Source organism: Theropithecus gelada, chromosome X, assembly GCF_003255815.1.
Source record: "Theropithecus gelada isolate Dixy chromosome X, Tgel_1.0, whole genome shotgun sequence".
Classification (NCBI taxonomy): domain Eukaryota; kingdom Metazoa; phylum Chordata; class Mammalia; order Primates; family Cercopithecidae; genus Theropithecus; species Theropithecus gelada.
The window spans coordinates 134,237,896-134,260,207 of record NC_037689.1 but is presented as its reverse complement, the minus strand read 5'-3'; the positions used below and the strand labels follow the sequence as shown (position 1 = coordinate 134,260,207).

The 22,312-nt window shown below is 39.3% G+C and overlaps 1 protein-coding gene and 1 pseudogene across 1 annotated transcript in view; one reads left to right on the top strand and one right to left on the bottom strand.

Moving 5' to 3' along the window:
* Positions 1-4,672: 4,672 nt before the first annotated feature.
* LOC112615283 lies at positions 4,673-8,751 on the bottom strand (annotated as a pseudogene).
* Positions 8,752-18,443: 9,692 nt separating this feature from the next.
* ARHGEF6 (Rac/Cdc42 guanine nucleotide exchange factor 6) overlaps positions 18,444-22,312 on the top strand; it is a 116,938-nt gene continuing 113,069 nt past the window's right edge. Inside the window, exons 1-2 of the mRNA XM_025372211.1 lie at positions 18,444-19,377; positions 20,608-20,691. Coding sequence (XP_025227996.1) covers positions 19,213-19,377; positions 20,608-20,691 — 249 coding nt within the window. The 5' untranslated portion in view covers positions 18,444-19,212. The remainder of the gene's footprint in view (positions 19,378-20,607; positions 20,692-22,312) is intronic.

Sequence of the window (22,312 nt, the reverse complement as noted above, 5' to 3'; positions counted from 1 at the left end):
AAGAAAAAGTCTCCCACAATTTCCTAATACACCCACAATAGCACTAACATAGAGGAGGTCATGGACATTTTGGCATTTATCATTCATTCAACAAGCTTTTATTGAATGCCTTTTATGTGCTAGGCATTTTTTTGACACTGAGGGTATAGCAGTAAACAAAACAAAGCCCTAGCTATCATGAAACTTACTTTATAGTGGGAGCTACTAACAAATAAACAATTAAATATGTAATGTAATATCAGGTTAGTGATAAATGCTATAATGATGTTAAAAAAAGAGAGAAGGAGTGATGGTGGATTTTCAATAGTATGGTCAAAAAGAAGGCTTTTGGAAGAAATAATATTTTATGAACAGAAAGAAAAGCAAGTGCAGGCCAGGTGTGGTGGCTCACACCTGTAATCCCAGCACTTTGGGAGGCCGAGGCGGGCAGATTACCTGAGGTTGGGAGTTCGAGACCAGTCTGGCCAACATGGTGAAACCCCGTCTGTACTAAAAATACAAAAAAATTAGCCAGGCGTGGTGAGAACCTGTAATCCCAGCTACTCGGGAGGCTGAGGCAGAATTGCTTGAGCCTGAGAGGCAGAGGTTACAGTGACCTGAAATTGTGCCACTACACTCCAGCCTAGGCGACAGAGCAAGATTATGTCTCAAAAACAAAAAAAAAAAAAAAAAAAAAGGAAAGAAAGTGCAAAGGCCCTGAGGTTGGGACCTGCATGCATGCAAGGAGGCCAGTGGGTCTGGAACAGACCAACCAAAGAGAACTGTAGTAGAAAATAGGGTTTGACATTCTGGACATAGGAAACGGCAAAGATTTCACGATGAAGATACCAAAAGCAATTGCAACGAAAGCAAAAACTGACAAATGGGATCTAATTAAACTAAAGAGCTTCTGCACAGCAAAAGAAACTATCAACAGAGTAAACAGACAACCTACAGAATGGGAGAACATTTTTGCAAACTGTGCATCTGACAAAGGTCTAATATCCAGCATCTATAAAGAACTTAAACAAATTTACAAGGAAAAAACAACCTCATTTAAAAGTGGGCAAAGTACATGAACAGACACTTTTCAAAAGAAGACATATATGCGGCCAAGAAACACATGAAAAAAACCTCAACATCACTTATGATTAGGGAAATGCAAATGAACACCACAATGAGATATCATCTCACACCACTCAGAATGGCTATTATTAAAAAGCCAAAAATAACAGATGCTGACGAGGTTGCAGAGAAAAGGAAGTGCTTATACACTGTTGGTGGGAGTGTAAATTAGTTCAGCCATTATGGAAAGCAGTGTGATAATTCCTCAAAGAGCTAAAAACAGAACTACCATTCAACCCAGCAAACCCATTATTGGTATGTACCCGAAGGAATAGAAATCATTCTGTCATACAGACACATGCACGTGTATGTTCACTGTAGCACTATTCACAATAGCAAAGACATGGAATCAATCTAAACATCCATGAATGACAGATTGGATAAAGAAAATGTGGTACATAGACACCATGGAATACTATGCAGCCATAAAAAGGAACAAGATCAAGTCCTTTGCAGGAGCATGGATGGAGCTGGATGTCATCATCTTATGAAACTAATGCAGAAACAGAAAACCAATACTGCATGTTTACATTTATAAGTGGGCGCTAAATGGTGAGAACACGTGGAGACATGGAGAGGAACAACAGATACTGGGGCCTAGTGGAGAATGGAGAGCAGGAGGAGGGAGAGGATCAGAAAAAAATAACTAATAGGCACTAAGCTTAATATCAGGGTGATGAAATAATCTGTACAACAAACCCCCATGACACGAGCTTAACTATATAACAAACCTGCACATGTACCCTTGAACTTAAAATAAAGGTTGAAAAAAAAAAAAAAAAAGAAAACTTGAAAGTAGGCAAGGGTCAGATATTGTAGGGCCTAGTAGTCTATCTAAGTCCTTTGAATTTTATTCTAAATATGATGGATCTATTCTAAATATGATGGAAAGTTCCATATTCTAAATATGATGGAGAGTTGAGAGCAGGTGAAGGAGATTACCTCATCTGTGTTTTAAAAGAATTATTCTGGCTCCTGTGTAGAGAATAGACTGCATAAAGGAAAGAATAGAACTGGGTACCCCAGGTGAGGAGTTATTGGCAGTGATCCCGGTGAGAGACAATGTGGCTTAGGCCAGGGTAGCAGCAGGGGAGGAGGTGAGAGGAGCATTGGTTCTGGACTTGTGTAGAACTGACAGGACTTGTTAGTTGCCCTGATACAAAGTGTAAGGAAGAGGATACAAAGTAAGAGGAAATGAAGCACAACTCCAAGGTTTTTAGACTTGATGATTTCAGTATTCACATGGATCAATCAAACCTCCTTGCCTCTCAGTTCCTTTAGGAAGAACTGGCTTGATGCATGCATTGGGCGAAAAGGTTAGGTGCCCAATTTGGGTCATATTGAGTTTGAGATTAGATCATCCAAATGGAGATAGTGAGTGGGCAATGGAAATATGAGTCTAGAGTTCAAAGTAGAGGTCAGGGCTGGGGATTTACTGCCATGAAGCTGGATGAAATCACCCAGGGAGTAAATGGAGATAGAAAACTGAAGCTGCCCAGGGCCTGAGTCCTAGAGCACTCCCATATTTAATAACCTGAAAGAAGAGGAGAAACTGGCAAAAGAGACAAACAGAAACCAAGGAGGCCAAAGGAAAACTGTGTGGAGTCATGGAAGCCAAATGAAAAATCTGTTTCAAACAGAACCACTGCTATGCCATATTATTCCTGTGTGAAAATAAAACAATACAAACAAAAAGCCCTATCTCTTCCTCAAGTAGAAGAAAATAATTAATATTCTATTTATTTCCAGTAAGAGTGGTTACAAAACCCACATACTCATTTTGTATAAATTGTACATATCAAATATTGAACACAAAAGTATAGACAATCCCAAAATTTAATCACAATTAGCAACTCAAAGCCACCAGGATATAATAATTTATTATAAAATAATTTCACATCTTGCTTTTATCAAAACAAAATTCTTTATGGCGGTTTCAATGCTTGCTTGCTTGCTTGTCACTATACATGACAGTCTTTCTTTTAACACTGTACATATTAGGTAGTTCTTAATAAATTTTAATTTTGGGAAGCTACATTCTTTAATGGTGGTCATTGTTGACAAAATTAATATATCCCGAGAGCTCATGAGCTATTTGGAAATGTACTGATAAATTATTGCTGCAAATATGTTGCAGCACTTCAACAAGAGTCTTAATCGGTTTTTTTATTTTTTATTTTTTAAGACAGAGTCTTGCTGTGTCACCCAGGCTGGAGTGCAGTGGCATGAACAGGGCTCACCACAGCCTCAACCTCCTGGGCTCAAGCAATCCTCCCACCTCAGTCCCCCAAGCAGCTGAGACCACAGGTATGTGCCATCACATCTGGCTGATTTTTAATTTTTCGGTTTGTAGAGGCAGGGTCTCCCTATGTTGCACAGGCTTGTGTCAAACTCCTGGGTTTAAGTGAGCCTCCTGCCTCGGCCTCCTAAAGTGCTGGGATTACAGGCACAAGTCACGTCTGGCCTAGAGTCTTACTAGATTTTAGTAATCAACTTTTTAGTTCCAGATTTTAGTTCCTCACACATTAAAAATCATCAGTATCACACTCCATATATATTTTCATCAGTCATTTCAATTGTAAAATTTTTGTAGATGTATTTGTTAATTTTATTATTGGTTTATATTATTATTTTATAATAATTAAGTTTTATATGTTTTTTAGAACACTGTAAAGGTAATTATACTTGGCTGAATAATGGTCCCCCAAAGACATCAGTTCCTAATTCCTGGAACCTGTAAATGTAACTTTATTTGGGAAGCAGATTTTTGCAGATGTAATTAAGTTGAGGATTTTTTTTCCCCCCCGAGAGAGGGTCTTGCTCTGTTGCTCAGGCTGGAGTGCAGTGGCACAATCTCAGCTCACTGCAACCTCCACGTCCTGGGCTCAGGTGATTCTCCCACCTCAACCTCCCGAGTAGCTGGGACCACAGGTGCCTGCCACCTTGCCTGGCTAATTTTTTGTATTTTTGGTAGAGACAGGGTTTCACCATGTTGCCCAGACTGGTTTTGAACTCCAGGGCTCAAGCAGTCTGCCTGCCTTCACCTCCCAAAGTGCTGGGATTACAAGCATGAGGCACCATGCCCAGCCCAAGTTGAGGATCTTGGGCTTAGGAGGTTATCCTGGATTGTCCAAGTGGGACATAATGCCATCACAAGTGTCTTTATAAGGAAGAGGCAGCGGGGAGACTACAGACACACAGAGGAGGTACTGTGAAGACAGACACAGATTGTGGCTACAAGCCAAGGAATGCCAGCAGCCACCAGAAGCTGGAAGAAGCAAGGAATGGATTCTTTCCTGAAATCTCTGAAGGAAGCATGGCCCTACTGACAGCTTGATTTCAGACTTCTGGCTTCCAGGAGACTGTGAGTGAATATATTTCTGTTGTTTTAAGCCACTGAATTTGTGGTAACTTGTTATAGCAGTCATAGGAAATGAATACAGCCATTATAATCTTTATTTTAAATTTTTCCTTTAAATATGACATTTTATTTACTTATCTATTTCAATTTGAAAGCACGTACTGTTTGTTAACTGACCAGATTAAAAAAATAATCACAGTAGACACCTTAGTTCATTCTTCTAAGAAGCCTGCTGATCTGGTCCTCCCTGTTGCCAGCATCTCCACCTTCTACAAAATGGGAGGTCTTTTTCTTCATTCCACCTCGTGGAGAGGAAAATTTGAAGGGCCATATGAAGTTATTTGTTTCTTTGAAGCATTTTTCCAACAGTATAGATCTCATTAACAAGATCATCCCTGCAGACGATACTGTATTTACCAAGAGATCGAGCAATCAAAGTGTTATCTGTCAAGGCAACTCATTTCATTTCTTTTTTTTGGAACCCCAAGCATCAGTTTATAAAAGGAGCTTTTGTCTTTTTTTTTTTTTTAATTTTGTGCCACATTTTATTTTTATTTATTTATTTATTTATATTATACTCTAAGTTCTAGGGTACATGTGTACAACGTGCAGGTTTGTTACATATGTATACACGTGCCATGTTGGTGTGCTGCACCCATTAACTTGTCATTTACATTAGGTATATCTCCTAATGTATATCTGCTATCCCTTCCCCCTCCCCCTCCCCACAATAGGCCCCAGTGTGTGGTGTTCCCCTTCCTGTGTCCAAGTGATCTCATTGTTCAATTCCCACCTATGAGTGAGAACATGTGGTGTTTGGTTTTCTGTTCTTGCGATAGTTTGCTGAGAATGATGGTTTCCAGCTGCATCCATGTCCCTACAAAGGACACGAACTCATCCTTTTTTATGGCTGCATAGTATTCCATGGTGTATATGTGCCACATTTTCGTAATCCAGTCTCTCACTGATGGACATTTGGGTTGATTCCAAGTCTTTGCTATCCTGAATAGTGCTGCAATAAACATACGTGTGCATGTGTCTTTATAGCAGCATGACTTATACCTCTGGATATATACCCAGTAATGGGATGGCGGGGTCAAATGGTATTTCTAGTTCTAGATCCTTGAGGAATGGCCATACTGTTTTCCACAATGGTTGAACTAGTTTACAGTCCCACCAACAGTGTAAAAGTGTTCCTATTTCTCCAAATCCTCTCCAGCACCTGTTGTTTCCTGACTTTTTAATGATTGCCATTCTAACTGGTGTGAGATGGTATCTCATTGTGGTTTTGATTTGCATTTCTCTGATGGCGAGTGATGACGAGCATTTTTTCGTGTGTCTGTTGGCTGTATGAATGTCTTCTTTTGAGAAGTGTCTGTTCATATCCTTTGCCCACTTTTTGGTGGGGTTGTTTGTTTTTTTCTTGTAAATTTGTTTGAGTTCTTTATAGGTTCTGGATATTAGCCCTTTGTCAGATGAGTAGATTGCAAAAATTTTCTCCCATTCTGTAGGTTGCCTGTTCACTCTGATGGTAGTTTCTTTTGCTGTGCAGATGCTCTTTAGTTTAACTAGATCCCATTTATCAGTTTTGGCTTTTGTTGCCATTGCTTTTGGTGTTTTAGACATGAAGTCCTTGCCCATGCCTATGTCCTGAATGGTATTCCCTAGGTTTTCTTCTAGGGTTTTTATGGTTTTAGCTCTAACATTTAAGTCTCTAATCCATCTTGAATTAATTTTCGTATAAGGAGTAAGGAAAGGATCCAGTTTCAGCTTTCTACTTATGGCTAGCCAAATTTTCCCAGCACCATTTATTAAACAGGGAATCCTTTCCCCATTTCTTGTTTTTGTCAGGTTTGTCAAAGATCATATGGCTGTAGATGTGTGGTATTATTTCTGAGGGCTCTGTTCTGTTCCATTGGTCTATATCTCTGTTTTGGTACCAGTACCATGCTGTTTTGGTTACTGTAGCCTTGTAGTATAGTTTGAAGTCAGGTAGTGTGATGCCTCCAGGTTTGTTCTTTTGCCCTAGGATTGTCTTGGCAATGCGGGCTCTTTTTTGGTTCTATATGAACTTTAAAGCAGTTTTTTTCCAATTCTGTGAAGAAAGTCATTAGTAGCTTAATGGGGATGGCATTGAATCTATAAATTACCTTGGGCAGTATGGCCATTTTCATGATATTGATTCTTCCTATTCATGAGCATGGTATGTTCTTCCATTTGTTTGTGTCCTCTTTTATTTCACTGAGCAGTGGTTTGTAGTTCTGCTTGACGAGGTCCTTCATATCCCTTGTAAGTTGGATTCCTAGGTATTTTATTCTTTTTGAAGCAATTGAATTGAACTCAGCTCTGCACTAAGCGGACCTAATAGACATCCACAGAACTCTTCACTCCAAATCAACAGAATATGCATTCTTCTCAGCACCACATAGCACTTATTCCAAAATTGACTACATAGTTGGAAGTAAAGCACTCTTCAACATATGTAAAAGAACAGAAATTATAACAAACTGTCTCTCAGACCACAGTGCAATCAAACTAGAACTCAGGACCAAGAAACTCAATCAAAACCGCTTAACTACATGGAAACTGAACAACCTGCTCCTGAATGACTACTGGGTACATAACGAAATGAAGGCAGAAATAAAGATGTTCTTTGAAACCAATGAGAACAAAGATACAATATACCAGAATCTCTGGGACACATTTAAAGCAGTGTGTAGAGGGAAATTTATAGCACTAAATGCACACAAGAGAAAGCAGGAAAGATCTAAAATTGACACCCTAACATCACAATTAAAAGAACTAGAGAAGCAAGAGCAAACACATTCAAAAACTAGCAGAAGGCAAGAAATAACTAAGATCAGAGCAGAACTGAAGGAGACAGAGACACAAAAAACCCTTCAAAAAATAAATGAATCCAGGAGCTAGTTTTTTGAAAAATCAACAAAATTGATAGACCTCTAGCAAGACTAATAAAGAAGAAAAGAGAGAAGCATCAAATAGACGCAATAAAAAAATGATAAAGGGGATATCACCACCGACCCCACAGAAATACAAACTACCATCAGAGAATACTATAAACACCTCTATGCAAATAAACTCGAAAACCTAGAAGAAATGGATAAATTCCTGGACACTTACACTCTCCCAAGACTAAACCAGAAAGAAGTTGAATCCCTGAATAGACCAATAGCAGGCTCTGAAATTGAGGCAATAATTAATAGCCTACCAACCAAAAAAAGTCCAGGACCAGACAGATTCACAGCCGAATTCTATCAGAGGTACAAGGAGGAGCTGGTACCGTTCCTTCTGAAACTATTCCAATTGATAGAAAAAGAGGGAATCCTCCCTAACTCATTTTACGAGGCCAACATCATCCTGTTACCAAAGCCTGGCAGAGACGCAACAAAAAAAGATAATTTTAGACCAATATCCCTGATGAACATCGATGCAAAAATCCTCAATAAAATACTGGCAAACCAAATCCAGCAGCACATCAAAAAGCTTATCCACCATGATCAAGTGGGCTTCATCCCTGGGATGCAAGGCTGGTTCAACATACGCAAATCAATAAACGTAATCCAGCATGTAAACAGAACCAAAGACAAAAACCACATGATTATCTCAATAGATGCAGAAAAGGCCTTTGACAAAATTCAACAGCCCTTCATGCTAAAAACTCTTAATAAATTCGGTATTAATGGAACGTATCTCAAAATAGTAAGGGCTATTTATGACGAACCCACAGACAATATCACACTGAATGGGCAAAAACTGGAAGCATTCCCTTTGAAAACTGACATAAGACAGGGATGCCCTCTCTCACTACTCCTATTCAACATAGTGTTGGAAGTTCTGGCTAGGACAATCAGGCAAGAGAAAGAAATAAAGGGTATTCAATTAGGAAGAGAAGAAGTCAAATTGTCCCTGTTTGCAGATGACATGATTGTATATTTAGAAAACCCCATCGTCTCAGCCCCAAATCTCCTTAGGCTGATGAGCAACTTAAGGCAACTCATTTCTCATTGATTTTTCCATAACCACGCTTGTAGATTAGGTCATTTACTGACTTCAGCTTTGGGTACCCCCATGCAATATATGGTTTTACAATCATCAACTTGTTAATTGAATCCTTGTTGAGCTTCTCAAAGGTTCCATTGAAGAAAGTGAAGAAGCTGCAACACCTTTCGGACCTTTGGGCTCAGAGCATTGCTACCTCTGATCCTGATGATAAATGCCAATTTGGGTTTGTGGGTACATAGAAAGTTGCCAGCTTTTCTTGCCATCCTAGCTATTTTGATTTCAGCTCTGTACATTTATCTATATTCCTTGTGACAGTGCTTCATTTTTTTCATACAAAAACTTCCTCCTAGCCTTTCAAAGCATCTTTTGAGCAAACTTCTTTCTCAGGCTCTGCGAAATTCCTCCACTTTTTCTTAAGGGTTTCTGGAACAGCAGGAAACTTCTCTTTGATACCCTATGGTTTCAGCCAGAAAAGAGCTAAATATGATATTTTATACAATGCTTCTTTTTCTTTTGAGACGGAGCCTTGCTCTGTGGCCCAGGCCAGAGTGCAGTGGCATGTGATCTTGGCTCACTGCAACCTCTGCCTCCCGGGTTCAAGTGATTCTCCTGCCTCAGCCTCCCAAGTAGCTGGGATTACGGGCATGGGCCACCATGCCCAGATAAGTTTTGTATTTTTAGTAGAGACGGCATTTCACCATGTTGACCAGGCTGGTCTTGAACTCCTGACCTCAGGTGATCTGCCTGCCTTGGTCTCCCAAAGTGCTGGGATTACAGGCGTGAGACACCGCAATCGCCCAAAATGCCCATTGACCCCAACGTGATAGGAACGATTTTTTTTCTTTTTCCAACTTCTATTTTAATAATAGGTTCAGCGAGTGCATGTGTAGGTTTGTTACATAGGTAAATTGCATGTCACAGGTGTTTGGTATACAGATTATTACCCCAGGTAATGAATATAGTACCCAACAGAATACCATTCTCAACATAGGCCCTGGCAAAAATTTCATGGTGAAAACTTCAAAAGTAATTGCAACAAAAACAAAAATTCACAAGTGAGATCTAATTAAACTAATGAACCTCTGCACAGCAAAAGAAACTATCAACAGGGTAAACAGACAACCTACAGAATGAGAGAACATATTTGCAAACTATGCACATGTCAAAAGTCTAATATCCAGAATTTATAAGGAATTTATATAATATTTTAAAATTTGAATTTGAAATTGATCATAGATTGGCTCTATGGGGTTATATAGATCATATATGGGCTCAGATATACAGTTGAAATGAATTGTCTTTTGCCTTTTTCTAGTGTTTCTATATTGGAGAAGTTGGTGTCAATTTTAAGAGACCCTACAATTTGTTTAGCATTATTAATAAATTTTTCTTAAATAGTACATTCAGTTTTTGTCAAATAATTTCTAACTTCTTTCAATGCTTTAAAGAGAACCTGTACTTGGATGATAAATAGCCTTTTCAATTGTGATGACATGCCAAACACTGAGCTCCTGATACTCACCAAACTCGCTGTTCCTCAAAGAACTGAGAAAATAGGATGTTGAATTGATCGTGTACAGTCATATTGAAATCACCAATCTGAAATCCCTGAGTTCTTAAACTTAGAGTCTTTGAATTGTAAAAATATTAAAATATCTGTGATTGTGAATAGCATTGCTTTTAAGGCTCTTGTGCAATGGACAACCTGAACCTCTTTTCTGCACAGAAAAGCACATTACATACAGTATGAGAGAACATGGATATTTAATGACATTTATTATGCATATTAGAATGGCATCTGTGAGGGGAATAGTGTTTGTGAATGAAGGGAAAAAATGGGAGGAGAGTTTTTATATGTATGATAAACTGAGTGGTATGATCAATTTAACCTTCTGCATCTGAAGTTGAGGAAACATCTAATGAATATTCAGTAAAAAGAGCTGCGTTTCTAGTCCTTTTTTTTTTTTTTTTTGAGACAGGGTCTCACTCTGTCACCCGGACTTGTTTTGACTCACTGCAACCTCCACCTCCCGGGTTAAAGAGATTCTCCTGCCTCAGCCTCCCTAGTAGCTGGGATTACAGGCGTGAGCTGCCGTGACTGACCATTGTATTTTTTTAAATAAGGACAATTAAGCATCTATTTTTACAAAGGGGATCAGACCATATGTGCTATTTTGCAATTTGCTTTTTAAACTTAGTATATTTTGGATATCTTTCCATGTCAGTACATGATTTATGTCATTCTTTCTAGAAGCTGCTTAAGTATTTGATTTGATAGGTGCATTATAATTTAAATCAATGCTCCATTAATATTTGATTTTTTAAAAAAGAGTATTTTGTGTATTTATTATTTTATGGCAGAATGCCCAACATAGAGCAATATTGCAAATATTCAACTGTGCAAAAATAGTATGTGGTGGTTTAGTACAAGTGGGACTGCTTTAAAAAAAATACTGAAACAAAACTTGAGGGTACCATAAGAAACATTTAAACTAAGTGGTTTCTAGATCTGCTTAGCTTGAGATCTGTCCTCTGTAGACCTATAATGATGGTTGCTGCCCCCGACCATGATCAATATACAGAATAATCAGTTCCAATGATCAAATGTGATCACAGCGGGTCTCCTTCTCTGTATCTTTCTACAGACATGTCTACAGACATGATCTGGCCTGGGTAAAAAGACAATGGAACTTTCTCAGTGGTTGAAAATAATAAGCATGGTACATATTCTCATGATTCTCTTGGTTCTCATTTCTATTTAGATTGCACTTAGATGGCTTCTTCAGTTTGTCATAAAGAATGAGCATTCCACCAATGCCCCTGAGAACATTGGACTATGCATCTTTGTTAAAGGCTTTTCCACATTCATCTTTAAAATCTTCAACTCACAATATATGAAGGTTCCATTATGTATGATGTCAATTCTTTGTGACCAGACTGCATCATCACCTACCCCATCGTGGTATGGAGTAGGGAAGAGAACACACTGGCCATCCAATTTGGTGATTTTACACAATAGTCTTCTATGCCTTTGAATTTTTTCCCCTTGGCAGATTTCCCAATATTCGTTGCCCAATGGGTTCTGGCAAAACCTAAGGAGTAGGAAAAGCTGAAAATGACTTCTGATGTACCACCAGAGGCCAGATTGTCAGCAAAATGCCTCCAGAACCCAAGTTGCCCCTCCAGAAGAAAAGTATTCACTTCTCCTTGGGAAAGCAGACTGTGTAATCCTCTATGCCTTTGTACTGTTTGTCAGAGGCAATATTTTTACACACACATTGTACCTCTGGCATTGTGAGACCACTGGGCGTCTTTCATTTCAAGAATATTATATAAATGAAATCATACAGCATATAACTTCTTGAGACTGGCTTTTTTTACTCAGCATAATTCCCTTGTGATCCATCTGAGTTGTTGCATATATCAATAGTTTATTCCTTTTTAGTCCTGAGTAGTATGCCATGATATGCATGTACCACAGTTTGTTTAACCATTTAACTATTGAAAAGCTATTGTACATTATGTAAAGTGTACAATTCAATGGCTTTATGTATATTCATAGAATTGTCCAACCATCACCAAATCAATTTTAGAACATTCTTGTTATTGCTCCCCTTCCCCCTTAAAACCCTCATACCTATGAGTGATAACTTATCATTTCCTCTCAACACTCACCCCAGTCCTAGGCAACTGCTGTTCTACTTTTATGTCGTTAGGGGTTTGCCTATTCTGAATATTTCATATAAGTGGAATCATACAATATATTATCTTTTGTGTCTGACTTCCTTCATGTAGCATAATGTTTTCGAGGTTCATTCAAGATGTAGCATGTATCCGTACATCATTAATTTTTTATGACCAATATTCCATTATAACATTTTATTTATCAATTTATCAGGTGATATGGACATTTGAGTTGTTTTCAATTTTTACTGTTATGAATAATGCTGCTGTGAGTACTTGTATATAAGTTTTTGTGTGGATATATGTTTTCATTTCTCTTGGAGTGGAATAACTGGGCCATATGGTAACTATGTTTAACATTTTGAGGAACTGCAAACTGTTTTCCACAGCAGCCCCATCACTTTACACTCTCACTAGCATTGTATGAGGATTTCAGTTTCTCCACATTCTTGCCAACGCTAGTTATTGTCTGTCTTTTTTATTATTGCCATCCAAATGGGTATGAAATGGAATCCCATTGTGGTTTTGATTTGCATTTCTCTGATTGCTAAAGATGTTGAGCATCTTTTCACGTGCCTATTGGCCGTTTGTACATCTTCTTTGTAGCAATGTCTACTCAGGCCGAGGCAGGCGGATCACAAGGTCAGGAGATCAAGACTATCCTGGCTAACATGGTGAAACCCCATCTCTACTAAAAAAAAAAAAAAAAAAAAAGTAGCCAGGCATGGTGGTGGGCACCTGTAGTCCGAGCTACTCGGGAGGCTGAGGCAGGAGAATGGCATGAACCCGGGAGGTGGAGTTTGCAGTGAGCTGAGATAGTGTCACTGCACTCCAGCCTGGGCGGCAGAGTGAGACTCCGTCTCAAAAAAAAACCCAAAAAAACAAAAAACAAAACAAAACCACCACTACCACCAACAAAAAAACCCAAGAAATGTCTACTCAATTTTTATCCATTATACTTATTTGTCTTTTTATTATTATTTAGTTATAAGAGTTCTTTATATATTCTAGATACAAGTCCCTTATCAGATATATGATTTGCAGATATTTTGCTTCCATTCTGTGGGTTGTCTTTTCACTTTCTTGATGGTGTCCTTTTGATATGGTTTGGCTGTGTCCCCACTCAAATCTCATCTTGAATTGTAGTTCCCATAATCCCCACATATCATGGGAGGGACCTGGTGGGGGGTAACTGAGTCATGGGGGCAGTTACTCCGATGCTGCTGTTCTCGTGATAGTGAGTGAGTTCTCACGAGATCTGATGATTTTATAAGGGGCTTTTCACCCTTTTGTTTGGCACTTCTTGCTGCCACCGTGTGAAGAAGGACATGTTCACTTCCCCTTCTGCCATGATTGTCGGTTTCCTGAGGCCTCCCCAACCATGCTGAACTGTGAGGCAATTAAACCTTTCTTTCATAAGTTACCCAGTGTTGAATATGTCTTTATTAGCAGCATGAGAATGGATAAATACACCTTTGAAGCACAAAAATTTTAATTTTAGTGAAGACCAATTTATCATTTTTTTTCCTTCTATTGCTTGTTGTGTTGGTGTTATATCTAAGAAACCATTGCCTAAGCGACGTTCACATAAATAGTCATTCTGAACTATGAGGTGACAAGCTAAGTATGGCAAGGAGGCAGGAGAGTAGAATCCTGGGTCTCTGATGATTACGAAACTGCATTTTAGGCTTGGAAAGCCAAATTCTACATTTATTTTACACAAGAGTGAGATAAAGTATTTCATTTTTAAAAATTAAGACCCTCTGTTCCTTAAAAGGCACCATAAAATGAAAAACAAAGATATAAGAAGATATTTGCAAACACATATAAATGACATAAATTTCATATCTTTAATGTACAGCAAACTTTCACAAACCAGTAACAAAAAGACAAACAACCAAATAGAAAAATGGGCAGTAGGAAGGAGTATCTCACAGAAGAGGAAACATATATGGCCAATAAGCATATTAAATGCTCAACCTTATTAGTAATCATAGAAATGTAAATGTCATACCCACGAAATAACAAGACTTTAAGTCTGAAATATCAAGTGTTACCTATGACATGGAGCAATGGGAAATCATACCCTGCTTGTGGGAATGTAAATTTGTATACTCATTTTAGAAAAAAAAATGATTTGGAGATACCTATGAGGTCAAGGAATTGTAGTGGGAGTAACAAGCAAGCTGGAAAGATGGTAGGTTTTTTAGAAAATGTAATGTTGGGCCAGGCGCGGTGGCTCATGCCTGTGGTCCCAGCACTTTGGGAGGCTGAGTCAGGTGGATCATGAGGTCAGGAGTTCGAGACCAGCTTGACCAACATGGTGAAACCCTGTCTCTACTAAAAATGCAAAAAAAATTGGCCAGGCCTGGTGGTGTGCACCTGTGGTCCCAGCTGCTCAGGAGGCTGGGGCAGGAGAATCGCTTGAACCTGGGATGTGGAGGTTGCAGTGAGCCAAGATGGCACCACTGCACTCCAGCCTGGGTGACAGAGCGAGACTCTGTCTTGAAAAAAAAAAAAAGTAATGTTGGAATTCATGACTTAGGAGACAGAGAAATTTGTGTGATAAAAAAGTACAAGGTGTAACCTTCCAAGAGGTTAGCTAAAGTGGAGAGGAAGTATACATTTAAGATAATAAGATGTATCAGTTGGGGTCCAATCAGAACATAGGCACTACATAGTAATTTTTTTTTTCTTTTTCTTGAGACGGAGTCTGGCTCTTGTCGCCCAGGTTGGAGTGCAATGGCATGATCTTGGCTCACTGCAAACTCTGCCTCCCGGGTTCAAGCTATTCTCCTGCCTCAGCCTCCAGAGTAGCTGGGATTACAGATGCCCCACATGCCTGGCTAATTTTTGTATTTTTATTAGAGACTGGGTTTCACCATGTTGGCCAAGCTGGTCTTGAAGTCCTGACCTCAGGTGATCCACCCACCTTGGCCTCCCAAAGTACTGGGATTACAGGTGTGAACCACCGTGCCCAGCCTATTACATAGTAATTTTAACAAGAAAAGTTTAACATAAAGAATTAACAATAACAGGGGATTGCAGTATTGAAGGATTGGCTCGTAATAAGGGAAGGAAACTCTGAAAAATATGGGATAGCAGATATAAATAGCAGACAATATAAAAATAATGTGTAATGGCTGATACCTCTAGAGCTGTGATAACCCTCCTCTCCACCCAAGGCTGAGATCCAGGCCTTATTGGAGAAGTTGCTCTGGTGCTGAGTCGGTAGAACTTATTGGACGTACATTCTCTGGAACTTGCTGAAATATATCCCTCTACGGTGCTGGTTCACATGGAAGGTGTCTCATCAGAGATGCTTTGCTGCCTAAACACTCAAGGGTAGTGCCTGGGGAGGCTGCTACCTGCTGTTTGTTGGGAAAACCAGTGCTGCAGTAGGTAGGCAATAGGAAAGCTGGGAGCTCGGCAGGAGCTTGTGGAGTGAGCACACAGAAAACAGGAAGTAAAACCCCTTCTTCCTGCAATGTCTCTCCACCACTGCCTACTGATAAAACTTCATATCATGCCAGCTGGCAAAGTCAAAAATATTTCAAGGCCCCAGGTCCATTTTCGCAGAATAGGCATAAAGGGGAAATGAGAGGTAATAAATTGATTACAGGTTGAGAAGGTCAAGGAACTGAGAGGTCATGATGTTGGATTGTTGTTCTTGTGGATATTGAAATGACCCAAGTGTTGGCAGAAATTAGAATGGGGTAGAAGATTAGAGACCAATAAACTCATTTCTCTAAGTGTGACCTTGGTCTATCTGTATCAGAATCAAGTGGGATACTTTGAAAACACAGATTCCTTTATCCCACTGCAGATCTTCTGAACTAGAGTATCTGGGAAGAGAGCTCACAAATATTATTTTTAAATAAGTGCCTTGGTAGATTTGAAATGAAAGAGAATCGGTTAGTAACATTTTAAACACATGAAACTAAATAGTAAAACAGGTACCAGTGTACCCAGCATTCAGTCTTAATAAATGTTCACATTTGCCTTATTTCCTGAAGATCTTTTGATTTTTCATGAAATGTTACCTATTTTAGCTTACGTTCCACGCCTCACAGGAGATGATCATATGAACATTGTTTTCTGTCAATCACTGCTTTAGGCAATAGAGAGCCTTTGAGGGTTTTTGAACAGGGGTATTAACACTAGAGGTGTTTTTGGAAAATCAACCCAAATGTGCCTTGTTAGAGAGTTCATTAGGATGAGAAGATGGAAGTGGGAAAGCCCTTGAAGAGGCAGGTTCAGTGGCCCAGAGGGTGTGGTACCGAGGTTCTGAGGTAGGGTGAGAGATCTTTGCTTTTTTTTTCTCATGCTCTTGTGTGAAGCCTGCTCTTTGTGTTGCTGTGACCCCAGTCTTTGGATTCCCCCTCTCCCCACATTCCCTCAGTTCTTCAGCTCCTTTCTATCTTCATGTGAGTCCCTAACCAGCCTGGGTTTCGTGGGTACCCATTTCACCTATATGCTTGCCACTGCCCTGGAATTCCTAGATTTGTTGACATTTTAGCACACCAACTGTAACTTCCAATCTTTATACAAATAGAACTGGTTCTTTTGCCTTGAGGCAGTGGCCTTGCCATTCTGATATACTTTATTACTCATAGTAATATTTGCTGTAGTGAGTGTCCAAAACGAGGCCGAGTTTTATCCAGATGACCTTGGTGAACTCAAGCCTGTTTTGGAGGAGGCTGGGTTCACAAAATTTACTCAGGCTTTGTTCTTCATCAGAAGATGTAAGTGATTCCTCAATAATACTGCCAGATTTTCTTTGTCTGTAGAGTAAAATTTTGATGAGCAATTGTGAAAACTGTTCAAATGACATATAAAAATGTGTTTAAGTTCGTCAGATTTGGGAATTTTATTTATCAACAAATGGATTATGTTTTTATTTCCATTACATAGATTTGGCCATGGGTCAACGTCAATGAGAACTTTTGATTGACTATACTTATTTTGCTTAAGTCACAAGTACATCAAACAAACCTTGTTATAGAACTATGGACAGACACAATAATATGAATGAGTCTGAAAATGATGATGTTGAGTTAAAGAAGCCAGGAAAAAGATAGTACCATACTGTGTACTTCCATTTATATAAGATTCTTGAAAATGCAAACTAATCTATAGACACTGAAAATAGATTGGTGGTTGCCTGGGATTTGGAGGCAAAGGGGAAAGAAAGAATTGAAAGGGCACAAGGAAGATTTGGGGGGTGATGGAAAGGTTTATCTGGATTGCATTTGTGTGATTGTATCAAAGATGTATGTATATGTCAAAATTCATTAAATCATATATATGCAGTTCCTTATGTGTCAGTTACAGCTTAATAAAATGGTAAAAATCATTAACGAGAAAAAAATTTGTTTTAAGTCATTTAAACTAACCAACAAACAAAAAATCCTTGCTATAATCAGCTACTGTCTATATCAGGGACGCCATCTGAATACATTCATTCATTTATTCATTCATTCATTCAACATTTTTTAACATCTACCGTGTATACCTGGCAGTCTGCTGGTAACACAGTGTTAAATAAAACAAACAAGACCCCGAGTTTAGGAAGCTTACATTCTGGTGGAGGAGTCAGATCATCATATCAACAAGTGATAATAGTGAAGTGTGACAAGTGTCCTGACAGAGCAAGAAAGGGCAGCTTTGAAAATGTTTAGTAGGGTTATCTAAGCTGATTCTTTGGTAGTAGATGCCTGAAGCTGTGTTGAAAAGAATTCTGAGGCTTAGCAGGAAAGAGCTATAAATGATCTGATGTCTCCCATGCTTGAGGAGAGGTGATGATGGTAAGTGCCACACATTTGCCAACATAGAGTTATACTATTAAAGTTGGCCTTATCATACATTTCCCAATAGTATGCCTATTTCAAGTGGTTGTGAAAATGTTTGAGAATGATGAAGATCTCTTGTTATAGACTGTTTTTTTTTTTCAGAGCAGTATTTTGAGTGCAAAGTGTTTTTTTGTTGGGGAAATATGAATCTTCCACATTGTAGTGTAGATAGAGGACAAGTGCTCTTTTGTTCTCAAACATTCTATTTTTTCAAATGTATTTTACCCACTTATGTGACTGAGTCTGAGCCTTTGCTTAGGGTACTGCAGCTGGATTATGTAGTGGAACCAGGTCCAGAAAAAGAATTGCTAAAGAATGCAAGTAAACAGGATGTCAGATGTTATCCTTAGCCTATTTCCCTAAACATAGCTTTTTGGCTGCAAAGTAAAATGCCATTCTTCTAGCTTCTGCTTATACACAGTGATGGCTGACAGCAGGCACAATCTTCGTTTGCTTGGCACGTTGTCACCATGCAACTCAATGTGTTTTGCAAGGAATCATCGTGACACACCATCTCTGGGAGATAGTATGAGGACATCCGGTTATTTCTTGGAAGAATTTTCTGCCTACCTTCTTTGAGCCCTGTTGTGCCAGCGTATCTCCCCATGAGGCTCAGATCTGTCTGACCTAAGAGCCAGTTGGCATCGTCCTCCTAACAGAAGCCAGATTTTCACTGGGGCTAGACTATTTATTGACAGTGTTTTCCCAGACTGGCCCATGAGTGTCTCATTTCCAAGGTCCCCTGAAGTGCTGGCTCACCTCTGTTTCCCAAAGCACTTGCTTGCTTGTCTCTCCTCCCTCCCCAGCATCCTTCTCACTTTCTTCCCTTATAACTTCTCGCACTCTGTGTGCGTGTGTGTGTATGCGTGTGTGCATGTGTTTTTCTTCTTCTTTTTTTATCCTAATGAGTTTGTTTTACAGGTTTTGAAAAGGAAAAACCAGTGTTATCCAGGATTGTTACGTTAATTCTTATCTGTTTCCACGTCTTGGACCGTGATCTCTGTGGTTTTAAAATCCTGTATTTTGAGTGGGTTCCGCTGTTGTTTGAGAAAAGTTGCTTTAAACCTTTGCTCTGCAAGCACCCGAAGAGAACTCATAAAAAGGAAGACAACAGCAGATGCAATCGCGGATGTGGCTTAGTCCTTGCAGCTGCCCCAGAGTGCTGTTTGGAGTGTACTGTCCTCAGTAATGAATCCAGAAGAACAAATCGTGACATGGCTTATATCTTTGGGAGTTTTAGATTCCCCTAAAAAGACCATCTGTGATCCGGAGGAGTTTTTAAAGTCCTCGCTGAAAAATGGGGTAGTTCTGTGCAAACTGATCAACAGACTCATGCCCGGCTCTGTGGAAAAGGTAAGGGAAATTCGTAGTCTCTTTGGGATTGCTTATCACCAGAGAGTAGCAATCATATAACTCTTGAGATTTTTCTATTTCCCAGGCCGTGGGAGTCTCCTACTTTAATATTTTTCTAAGAGTTAGACACTTTTTCTTACTGTTTTTGTAGTTTGAAAATGTAAGAAAATGAAATGTTGTTCTTTAGTAATTGGCCCCCAAATTGTAGTATAGGGAGAACCTGTGACACTACTGGCAATAGGGGACAAGGAGAACACTCATATCACAAGCTTGCTCTATCGTGGAGATGCATGTTACATCTCCTTGTGTACCGAGGACATGTTTTGAACTTGGGGTACTTATGAGTCTGTGGAAAAATAGAATGATTTATAGCAGATCTTGGTGGTGTTTTTTGGCAGTTTGACTAAAATCAGTGTAGATTTCGTTTTACAAAAATCCATTGAAGGAGAGACTATATAGCAACTAAGAGTAATAATTCAAAATGTCACATAAAGTTTGTAAAAGCAATAGAAACCAGATATATGTTTCAAATGCAATGTGCGTTCAAAGTGAAACTAACTTTACTCTCTTTAAAACAATTCAAGATTTTTAATAGCTGGAAACCCATGATCACAAGAATAGGTAATTTCTTAAGTAGGCACTTTAAGTAGCTTAAAGGTACAATTTTACATTTACTTTCTTAAGGTCATCATGGACTGTGAGTATATCACTTTTGCCTGCATGGACCAGTTTGTATTTTTATTGAGCAAATAAATTTACTTATAGTTTCTTAAACTTGAGAAAGAGTGATTACATAGTGATAAAATGTAAAGAAATGGGATCAAATGTAGAGAACAGCCAAGGGGAAATATAATTTTATTAAATTATCAGGGGGAAGCGAGGAGAGAGAGAGGTACCAGGGATTGCTTCCTTTCTTGAAAGCAAGAACTAAGCTAAAAAAACTGTCTTGGTCTCCCTAATTTGCCATCAGCACACTGGAATAGAAGGCATGAGAGAAAGCTTGTAAGTAGACATGACTTGCCACTAAGGGTTTGGTGACATTTGAAACAAAGATCGACCGTTTAGATTTTTGCATCACTTCCTTCAGTGGTTATTTCTCTTCCTGGATTGACAGCAGTGTTGCCCCACACCTTAAGAAGCCTGCTTTCTCTAGTTATCAGCAAATGATGAATATACTTTGCTTGGCATGGGATGACAATCTCCAAGTGACATTTCACTGTGTTCCTCTAGTTTTGTCTAGATCCCCAAACTGAAGCTGACTGCATCAACAACATCAATGACTTTCTGAAAGGATGTGCAACCCTCCAAGTGGAAGTAAGCCTACCCCGGGTGCCTTCCCTGTTGTTATTGTTTTTTTGCTCTGCTAATCAAGATTGGTAGTAAAAGTACTTGGTTTATTTTCACTGTCGTTGGCCACTGAGTTAAACAGAGGTAGCAGACTGGTGGTCCCCAGTAATGGATTGCTAGTCTGTCTTTTCCAGAAACCAGTTCCAAGCAAAACAAAACAAAATCAAAACTCAAACAATGATGTCTTTTATATACAGCATCCAAGCCCTGTAAACAGGCTTCCAGTGACAGAGCTTGTGTGGGTGTGTTCCCCTACTAAGGGGGAACCAAAAGCAGGCCACTGACTGTTGGAGAGGGTCACTGTAATCCTCCCAAGTTGAGAAAAGAGGAAAGGCCATTGTTACTCCTTCCCATTAACACTTTAGAACAGAGGCCTTGAAAAGCTAAGAGAACTTGGCTCTGAGGTAGAAATTGTGTAGTAAATTTTGTTGCATTATTTTATATTATATGGATCCCTACAGTGTGTATAGGAAGTGTTGCTGAAAGGGAGTTGATACTTCCACATGTGCATCAAGTTGCTTAACTTCTCTGTGCTTCATTCTTTTTATCTGTAAAATGGACATGCTAATAGCCAACTCATGGGATTGCTTTAAGAATCAAATAAGGCTGGGCATGGTGGCTCATGCCTTTAATCCTAGGCCAAGGCAGAAGGATTGCTATAGCCCAGGGGTTCGAGACCAGCCAGGACAGTATGGTGAAATGGTGACTCTACAAAAAATACAAAAATTAGCCAGGCATGGTGGCGTGTGTCTGTAGTCCCAGCTACTCGGGAGGCTGAGGTGGGAGGATCGCTTGAACCTGAGAGGCGGAGGTTGCAGTGAGCTGTGATCGCACCACTGCACTCCAGTCTGAGTGACAGAAAGAGACCCTGTCTCAAAAAAAAAAAAAAAAAAAAAAAAAGAATCAAATAAGATACTGCGTAATAATTTAGGGCCAAGAGCTCCAACTTCATAAGATCTATGAGATAATTTATGTACAGTCCTTAACATAGGGCCTTGGGACAGAAGAAGTACTCTATATTAATAGATTAGCTTTAGTCATATTATCTGTGGACAAATAGTTGTGGTTTAAGCATTGACTCTAGTGCTAAACTTCTTGGGTTCAAATCTCAGTTCTCTCTTACTAGCAGCTTTGTGACCTTGGGCATGTTACTTAACTATGACTCTAGGCCTCAGTCTCCCGACCTACAAAATGGGAATAATAGTGGCACCTAACTCTTAGGATTAGTGTGACCTTTTGTAAAAATATTATCTCAATAGTTTGGGGGGAACAGGTAGGTGGTGTTTGGTTACATGGATAAGTTACTTAGTGGTGATTTCTGAGATTTTGGTGCATCCATCACTTGAGCAGTGTACACTGTACCCAATGTAGAGTCTTTTATCCCTCACCCCACTCCCACCCTTCCCCCTGAGTCCCCAGAGTCCATCATATCATTCTTAGGCTTTTGCATCCTCATAGCTTAGCTCCCCTTATAAGTGATAACATATGTTGTTTGGTTTTCCATTCCTGAGTTACTTCCCTTAGAATAATGGTCTCCACCTCCATCCAGGTTGTTACGAATGCCATTATTTTGTTCCTTCTTATGGCT